The sequence below is a fragment of the Callorhinchus milii genome, unplaced genomic scaffold, assembly GCF_018977255.1.
Source record: "Callorhinchus milii isolate IMCB2004 unplaced genomic scaffold, IMCB_Cmil_1.0 Scaffold2, whole genome shotgun sequence".
In the NCBI taxonomy this organism is placed as follows: Eukaryota; Metazoa; Chordata; class Chondrichthyes; order Chimaeriformes; family Callorhinchidae; genus Callorhinchus; species Callorhinchus milii.
The window spans coordinates 3116905-3125821 of NW_024704743.1; the positions used below are offsets into that span (position 1 = coordinate 3116905).

Consider the following 8917-nt stretch of genomic DNA (forward strand, 5'->3'; position numbering starts at 1 on the left):
CGGCGGCGCGTGCGGGCGGGCGGGTGGGTGAGTGACGGTTGGAAATCAAATCTCTCGGCCGTTTAATGGCGGTTTGTAACCGTTAAAATTTTTTTTGTGTATATATATATATCTTTCTGACACGAGAGAGAGAGAGAGAGAGAGAAAGAGAGTCTGGTTCTCCGCCAACAGCGTAAGGTCAGCACTTGTATTATGATAATAATAATAATAATAATAATAATAATCCTCGCATTTGATATAGCGCTTTTCACGTCGGGAGAGGACGTCCCAAAGCGCTTCGCGGAACACACTGTCGAGTGAATCGACTGTACGTTTGTGGGCGAACGCGGCAGCCGATTGCGCACAGCGACGCCCCACGGACAGTCGTGGGTTGAAGACGAGCAATTTTTATTCTTGGTTTTGGGTTTTCGGAGCGATTATTATTCGGGCTCCGCCTGTGCGGAGTAAGGAAACTTGCCCGAGGTTCGGCCCTCCGCCGGGGATTGAACCCGGGTCTCTCGCTCGCCACGTTTCCTTACTCCACACAGAGCCTCATAATAATCCCTCCAAAAAAACCAAAACAATAATAAATTGGTCATTTTCAATCCGCGACTGTTTGTGGGACATCGCTGTGTGCAATCGGCTGCCGCGTTCGCCCACAAATATACAGTCAATTCACTTTACAGTGTGTTCTGTGAAGCGCTTTGGGACGTCCTCTCCCGACCTGAAAAGCACTATATCAAATGCGAGGATTATTATTATTATTATTATTATTAAAGCGAGCGCTCTGTGACCGCTGAGCTGCAGGACTCCATGTACGCTCCTTGTATACTGCGTGAAGCCTAAGAATCAGAGGTATTTCTTCTCGTTGCAGAGTTTGGAGCGACGGTCGGGGGGAGCTGGAGCCAGGAGGAGGCTTTGCCATGTTGGCTGAAGATCAGGCAAGGGAACTGCTATCTTTCCTGTCGCTGGACACACGGGCCGACGTGAAGGGCCAGGCCACGGGGTACCTGCTTGGGCTCACCGGCAGCAAGGATGGCTGCGAGTACTTGGGGCAGAGAGTGGACTTCCTGCGGGCGCTGCTGAGGCTAACCGAGGACCGCTCGCCTGCCGTGGTCAAGGATTGCTACTTCGTCCTCGTCAACCTGTCCGCGGAGGAGTCTGCCCACGACGCGCTGGTGAAGGGAGCAGGGCTGCTTCCAGTCCTCCTGAAAAACTTACTGGACCCGGGCTACCAGTTTTCTGACCAGATCTGTTCCATTCTCTCCAATCTCTCCCGGAGAGAGGCCACATGTCCAGCGGTGTTGCGAGCCATCCAGACCGAAGAGATTGGTCTGGCCCGCATCGTGGAGATTTTTTGCACTGAGGGTTACAACAGGAAAGCTTCACTCCATTACTTGGGTCCCCTGCTCTCCAATCTCACCCAGTTACCAGAGGCCAGGCATTTTGTCCTGGATAAGGACAGGTCAGTCATCTTTCCTTTGCCTCTAACTTGTAGTAAGGTTCAGGAATGTTTAAACATTAGATCTGTGCACTCAGCCGCCTCTACCCTCCCAACAGCTGCTTCCTCCCCATCTCCCCCCTACACACCAGCCCCTGCCCATCCCTCCCTCCACGCCTTCGAACCTGTCTCCCCTTCCTCTCTCACCACCATTATAACCCACTTGAAACCCACCAACTGCTCACCTCGACTCCATCCCGATCCTTATCTCCCAGCTCCATCTCTTTGTCCTTTTACTCATAGACCTCATCAACCTCTCCCTGTCCACTGGTACCGTTACCACCCCCTTATAAAAAGCCGTCATCACCCCTATTTTCAAAAAAAAATCCCTGCTCTCAAATTACTGCCCCATCTCCAACCTCCCTTTCCAAGGTCCTTGAACGAGTCGTTGCTTCCCAGCTTCGCTCCTTCATCTCGTGCCACTCCCGATACAAACCCTTCCAATCGGGTTTCCATGCTGCCCATAGGATTATTAACCCCGGAAAAGTGATCCGCCAATTGACTAACAACAGGGTTTCTACTTACTGCTAGGTAAACAGAGGCATGTGGAGTAAGGAAATTGGCCAACTTTTCGCCCTCCATGGGAATCGAACCCAGGTCCACTCGTTTGTGAGGCGAGGTGCTCTATCCACTAAGCTACAGGGCTGCACTGTATGTGGTGATGAGATGGGGGGAATTAACTGTCTCCCTGTGTCTGTCTAATGCAATGTCTGTGTTTGTATCACAGGTGTGTGGTTCAGCGGCTCCTGCCCTATACCCAGTTCCAGGACTCTACTGTGCGGAGAGGAGGTGTGGTGGGCACCCTCAGGAACTGCTGCTTTGACTATTGTGAGTCTTCTGCATGTTTTTATTATGCCCCTCTTTAGCTCATGTTCAGATTTGGGCTGGTGACAACTCTTGTCCAAGCTGTCCACCAATGTCTCTGCTTTCTTTCACCTTCTTTCTCTGTGTTATTCTATCTTTAATCATTTCTATTTCCTTTTGGTCTCCATGAGCCCATATCCCCTCTGCCTTATAAACTCTACTCTAATCCTATTCCCTGCTCTCTCTCCATCGTGTCTGTGCTGCTGCTCGCTCCCCCACTGGAACTCTCTACTCTAAACCCATTCCCTGCTCTCTCCCCATCATGTCTGTACTGGTGCTCACTCCCCCACGGAAGCTGGCTACTCCAGTACCATTCCCTGCTCTCTCCCCATTATGTCTGTGCTGGTGCTCACTCCCCTCCGGAGCTCTCTACTTGAGTCCCAGGTAAGGTCGTAGTAGTACAAGTTCGTACCCACAGGAGAAGCAGGTCGAGGAATGCCATGTTTGCTTAGAAGATGAGCGATGCGGTTTGGCATTTGTCTCCTAAATGAACAAGTGATCTGCATGGATTACAGGGACAGCCCCTGCTTCCCCTCCCCCTTGTTTTATACCATACAGTTAAAATATTATGTCTGTCTTAATCTCAGATATCTTCTTCCTTCCTATCAGCCTACCACTCGTGGCTGTTGAGCGATCAAGTGGACCTCCTGCCTTTCCTGCTGCTGCCGCTGGCAGGTCCTGAGGAATTAAGCGAGGATGAAATGGAAGGTAAGATCAGGCAGACTGCTTTGGCAAGAGTGCATGGGGGTAACCAGCACCAAATCCTTCTCCGTTCTCTGCAGGCGGAGCAGTTGGGTTTACAGTTAGCCTCATTGTCGCCTGGGATATCATTTGCTGGGTGGTGAGGGTGTTGAGCTGACTGCCTGTGATGTGTGTTGGCTGTGCTGTGTGTGGGCTGTGCTTTATGTAGGCCAATTGCCTGTGCTGTGTATTACAGGGTTGCCTGTGGATCTCCAGTATCTGCCCGAGGACAAGCAGCGAGAGAAGGACCCAGATATCCGCAAAATGCTCATTGAGGCCATTAACCTTGTAAGTGATGGACGAGGTGGGGTGTCTGTGTTGTGGGGGTGTCTGTGTACTGGAATTCACAAATGAGGTCCTCTCTCTGTGTGAAAGGGTCCCTCTGCCTCCTTATCCTCCTTGATCTCTTCACTTCTCTCAACATCATACCATTCTCCTCCACCGCCTCTCCTCCTGCAGCGTGTCCCTCACTCAGTGGAACCACATTCTACTGGTTCCAGCCCTACTTAACTAAATGGCACTTTGTCATAGCACTTTGTCTCTGCAATGGAGTTCCAGAGGGTGGGAGCAGAACAACAAATTGTATTTATACAGCGTATTTTACGATAGGTTGACCTCCCAAGGCACTGGACCATAATTTGCATCTGACCTGGGGGTTGCGAAGCATCAGTGGTCGGATCTTCAGCCTTTCTGTTCCACCCTTTGGAACTCCATCCCTCAGTTCCTTTGCCTCGCTCCTTCCCTTGCTTCTTTCAAGGCACGTCTCAAGACTCATTCTCTTTGACAGTGCCTTCGGGCACCTTCCTACCCCCACATTTCCTGCCCTCCACCCACCCCGATCCCAACCCTTAGCTTGGGTCCAAATCCCTGACTGTCCAGCTCCTCGGGACGTCCTCCCGACGTGAAAAAAGCTATACACATGTAATTTGTTGTTAGACAGGTATCAGAAAGATTAGAGAGCTCAGGTGGGCTAATAGGGCTGAAGGAGGCGGTAGCAGCAGGGAAGGAGAGACTGTGAAAGGATAGGAAGGTGCACGTGAGGATCTTGAAGCTGACGTGCTGGGGAACCAGTAATGTCACTTGAACATCAATCCCTTGCTCTTACCTCTCAGTTGACGGCGACTAAAAGTGGGCGAGAGCAAGTGCGGGAGAGGAATGCCTATGTGGTGGTGCGGGAACTGCACAAGTGGGAGCCGGAGCCGGACGTTCAAGCAGCCTGTGAGAAGCTAGTGCAGGTGGGAACACAGGAGCTCTGCTCTCTATCTCTCCCTTTCCCTGTCCCTTCCCATCACTGTGTGTCACTGCTCTCTCTTCCCCCCTCTCACCACTCACACACACATTCACTTACACACTCACTCACAATCACAAAAAGCCCCACTGTGTCCCACTGGTCTCTTTTCCTCCCTCCTGCACAAAAAACTACTTTATTTTGGTCATGCAGGTGTCCAGCACAGACAGGAACCTAGTACCAGGCTTAAAAATACCCAAACCAGACAGAGTTCCACGAGTATATGCCACCTATGTATCTCTCCAGGTGCTGATATCAGACGAGCCCGAGGAGGGGATGGAGAATCTCCTAGAGGTGGAAGTGCCAGAAGAGATCGACGAGAAACTAAGGCAGCAGGATGAGGAAGAGCAGCGGCTCATCGAGAAGGAACGAGAGGAGCTTCTGAAGAAGGAAGAAGAGAAGGAGAATGGGGAGAGAGCGCGAGGAGAAAGGCCAGCAGGACTGGGGAGATAATGCTGTGCTGTGCTGTGCTGAAAGACTATACCAAGCTATGATACTGCTAATCCCTTTAATGTCAGGTCTCAGCTTGGCTCAGTTGGTCGTGCTCTTGTCACTGGGGTTAAAAAGTTGTGCGTTCAAGCCTCATGCCAGCAGTTGAGCTCCATCCAGCGCAGTAAAGGTGGAGCTCTGCATCAGCACAGGTGCAATCCTTCAGATGAGCTGTTAAAACAGATCTCAACTGTGCCTGTTCAGGTAGGACGGAAGTGAAAGATCCCGCGGTGGTATTCAAAAAAAAAAGAAGAGAGTTTGTCACAGTGTCCTGTCTGCTGTTCCTCCCGATTAATTTTGTCCACAAACTACACAATTCACTTTACTATATATCCTGTGAAGCGCTTTCAGACATCTCGAAGGCATGATAAGCGCTATATCAAACACAAGGATTATTATTAATTAATCATTCACCTCAAAGCTGTGTGTGTGCGTAACCTTGCTATGTACGAAATGGTCTTTGCTTACAAACACACTCGCTGCCTTTGACCGCATTGCTCTGAATCGCTTTGTGGTGTTTGGATGTGATCTAGTGCGATAGAAATGACCTTGTATGACTTAGCCTACATCTTTATGGAACCTTTCACAATGTGGAAGGAGTATGTGTGTGCCAGGCAGGTGCGGTGAGGTGGTGAGTGGGTGCTGCTATCGAGCCAAGGCAGTCCCCTCTCTGACATCTGCCAAATAAGTCCCTTCATAGAGTTCAAAAATCTTGCCTTCGCCTTCAAAGCCCTCCACGGCCTTGCTCCTTCCTACCCGTGACCTACTAACACCATTTCAACATCTCCGCTCAGCAGACTCCGGCCTGCTCCACGTCACCCAGCCCGCCCCACCATTGGCAATTGGGCCTTCAGCCTCTCTGCCCCAACCCTTTGGAACTCCAGCCTACAGTTCATTCGCCTCGCGCTCTCCCTTACCTCCTTCAAAGCACGTCTCAAGACCCTCCTCTTTGACCGCACCTTTAGCCACTCTTCTAGCCCCACCCTCCCCATCCTCACCCCTCCTGATCCCAACCCCCAGCTCGGGTCCAAATCTCTGACTAGCCAGTGCATTGGGACATCCTGCTGATGTGAAAGGTGCTGTGTAAATGTAATTTGTTGTTATTCACTGCCTACAACAGGGTTTTCTCTGTGACGGTCACTTCCAAGGGTGTAACACTGTAAACATAACCTGCTGGCCTGGTCTGCTGTGCTCTGGCATTTTTCCCAAAGGAGCAAGTGACCCGGTGGTGATGAGTCCCTTTGACTTCTCGCTCTCTTGCAGTGGAGCCTGAAAGTGAGACCATACGATCTAGTGAGCGTTGGAAAAGTGTGCGCGTGGTTTCTGAGCGATGCTGAGCTATGCTGATCTAATCAATAAAAAGAGCAAGTTATTGAGTGAAATCTTTATTATGTATCTAGAAACCAGAATGAAGAGTCTCAGCGCCATGTGAAAAGAGGAGAGATGTGAGATTTTCCATGAATTAGCATTAGCTAAGGCCAAGCTTGGAGTTTAAAAGCCTGTAGAGTATAAGAGGAAAGGAAGACTGAGGGAGGAGAGGAGCTCATGCCTTGATCCTGAACAAAAGAAGAGGTTTCAGTGTTAACCCAGAAGAGCGTATGGAAAGAGAAGACTAAAAGGACAGTTCAGAGAAACTAAACCAAAGTCTTGTGGATAAACCAAAAAGGCAGGAAGTGTTGGGATGGAATCAGAGGATGGAATGGAATCAGAGGTCAGGGAGACATCACCTGTGAGAGGAGCTGGGAGAACCACCTGAGGTATGAGAACAACTTTCAATTCTTGGGTAGATTTGGGATTTTTTGCCATGGTGTGAGAGGGCCTGGCTCCCTATTGGAATGATTGTGTTTGGCTGGTGCTGGACTTGAGAATGGTGGGATTGTTTCCAAATGAGAAGCAGGTTTTGTGTGAAAACCAGAAGTCTCCTCTGCTGGTGACAGAGAAAGTTACTGTGCTAATACTTACCAAACATTCTCACTCACTCACTCTTGACTCATTGCGAGAAATTCTTATTTAATACGAACTTGAACCTTACCACTGTAGGTCTAGAACAAGGAAAGGCACCAACCCCACTCCTCCACTGGCGTAACGGAAACCCCATCACTTACAGTACGGTGTAAAACTGGTCACTCACTCAATGGCTCTGCACAAATTGGCTGCCGTGTTTCTCCCACAAAATAGGCGCAGACACAAGCTCTTTACAGTATACCCTGTGAAATGCTTCGATAAGTCTCGGTGACATGGTAAGGCGTGATAGCAAATTAAAGGATTATTATTACTAAGTTTCAGTATTGCCCGACTCGTCAGGGGTCACTGATGCATCTACACCTCCAGGTTTTGTTGAGCCAAGTTGGATTCTCCTCAGCACTTGTCTGTCTCCTGATCCTCGGGAGATGATGCTTATCTGACAATGTTCTCCACGGCCCTGGTGGAGAGATATTTTAGACATAAGCATTTTATTGGGTACAAAAAAGGTGATGGACCAAGTGGATCCACAGGATTCAAACCCAGTACATTCTGGTCGGGTGCAGTAGTCTTGCCTCACAGGTTTGGCTTTTGAGTTGAAATTAAAATCACTACAGCATTGGTCTCCTTTATTAAAGCTCTTTTCTCCTCTCAATGTCGCCCTGGAAACTATTCCAGCACAAGTCTTTGACAAAGCTGAGGCACAAAGCTCTAACGGGTAGGATGGTTCTAGCTGGACAACCAGTGGGAAAGCTTGCCAGACTGTGATATCAATGGCAAGCTGTGTGGTTTTAGCTGGTTAGACTCCGGCAGTTACCCCAACATACGCTCTGGGGTCCCAAAGTCTTGGCCCTTGCCAACCTGCCCCCTAATACTTTCTGGAATTAGGTAAGCAGGATGCATCCCTTCAGGGAGAGAGTGCGCCTTCCACTCCAATAATCAATCTCTGGAATTTCCATGTGGAGGTGGGATGTACGGAAATCTCATCTTGGTTTGAATACTCTTAAGCATGGTGATGGGTTTCCGCATGCGTCAGACACCCGGCTGACCAAAAAAAAGGATATTTACTTCATGGCTGTGTGTGGCACCTTGCTATATGTAAATTGGCAAGTACACTGTCACTAAACTTAACAGCAATGAGCTGTGAAGTGTTTCAAAATATTTCAACGTTCTAGGTGCTGTAGCAAGTGCAAGGGTTATTATAAACTTCCCTTTAAACTACAGTCGATCAACAGCCATTTGTGGCAAAGCATTCCACGTGTTACTAACACTGTGTGAAAAATTTCTTCTAGTCTCTAGCTGTAGTCCTGTAGCTTAATGGTTAGAGCACTAGCCTAGCAAGAGGACCTGGGTTTTTATTCCAGGGCAGGGTGAAACATTGGGCAAGTTTCCTTACTCCACATGACTCTGTTTACCTAGCAGTCAGTTGGAACCTGGTTGTTAGTCGATTGACGGATTGCTTTTCTGGGGATAATAATCCCTTCAAGTAATAAAGAATTTTAATAATAATTATTTTCTCACTCATTCCGTGACTATTTGCGGGACACTGCTATGCGCAATTGGCTGCTGCGTTTCGCCCACAAAATATGCAATCAATTCACTTTACAGTATATTCTAGTGAAGCGCTTTGATTTGTCTCGAAGACGTGATAAGCCGATATATCAAATTCAAGGATTATATTATTGCCCTCTGCCCAGCTCTCCCAGTCTCCATTCCATCCTAAACCCACCTCACTCAAATCAATGTTCCCTGCTTATACTTTGCGAGGGTTGAGTTTTTATTTATTGAACAAATGTCAATCACCTCAGAAACCTCGGCCTATAAAACACTTATGGATTCGGATTAAAAAAATGTAGTGAGAGGGGTCGGGGCCATTCGGGGTTTGGGGCAGTGGGGGGTTGGCGAGAACACGAGAGATCAGGAGCCTCGGGCTAAGAGACTACTCGCTCCTGCACCTCTCTCCATTCTCAAAGTTTGAACACTAACAAGGAAACAAAGGCTAAACAGAGGATGAAAGTGAGAATTGGCCATCTGTCCCTGCCTCCAGCCACCCCACCTCCGCTCAGTCCTCCTGCCCTGGCCTGGCAGCTAGT

The 8917-nt window shown here is 49.0% G+C and overlaps 1 protein-coding gene across 2 annotated transcripts; it reads left to right on the plus strand.

Moving 5' to 3' along the window:
• On the plus strand, positions 1-5220 carry LOC103183638 (HGH1 homolog (S. cerevisiae)). 2 transcript variants are annotated; one of them, XM_007901229.2, is made up of 7 exons: positions 1-23; positions 854-1444; positions 2208-2308; positions 2954-3052; positions 3282-3373; positions 4198-4320; positions 4620-5220. In XM_007901229.2, the coding sequence occupies exons 2-7, from the start codon at positions 903-905 to the stop codon at positions 4824-4826; spliced, it is 1164 nt and encodes a 387-aa protein (XP_007899420.2). In that variant the 5' UTR covers positions 1-23; positions 854-902; the 3' UTR covers positions 4827-5220. The 2 variants fall into 2 exon arrangements, with proteins under 2 accessions (XP_007899420.2, XP_007899419.2); XM_007901228.2 differs by having other exon boundaries at positions 18-177.
• The last annotated feature ends 3697 nt before the right edge of the window (positions 5221-8917 follow it).

What these genes read in the sequence shown, in the direction of transcription:
- LOC103183638 (XM_007901229.2), top strand. Translation starts at nt 903, where the DNA reads ATGTTGGCTGAAGATCAGGCAAGGGAACTGCTATCTTTCCTGTCGCTG. An exon ending in TTTGTCCTGGATAAGGACAG is followed by an intron (nt 1,445 to 2,207) that starts GTCAGTCATCTT and finishes TTTGTATCACAG; the next exon opens with GTGTGTGGTTCAGCGGCTCC. An exon ending in CCTGTGAGAAGCTAGTGCAG is followed by an intron (nt 4,321 to 4,619) that starts GTGGGAACACAG and finishes GTATCTCTCCAG; the next exon opens with GTGCTGATATCAGACGAGCC.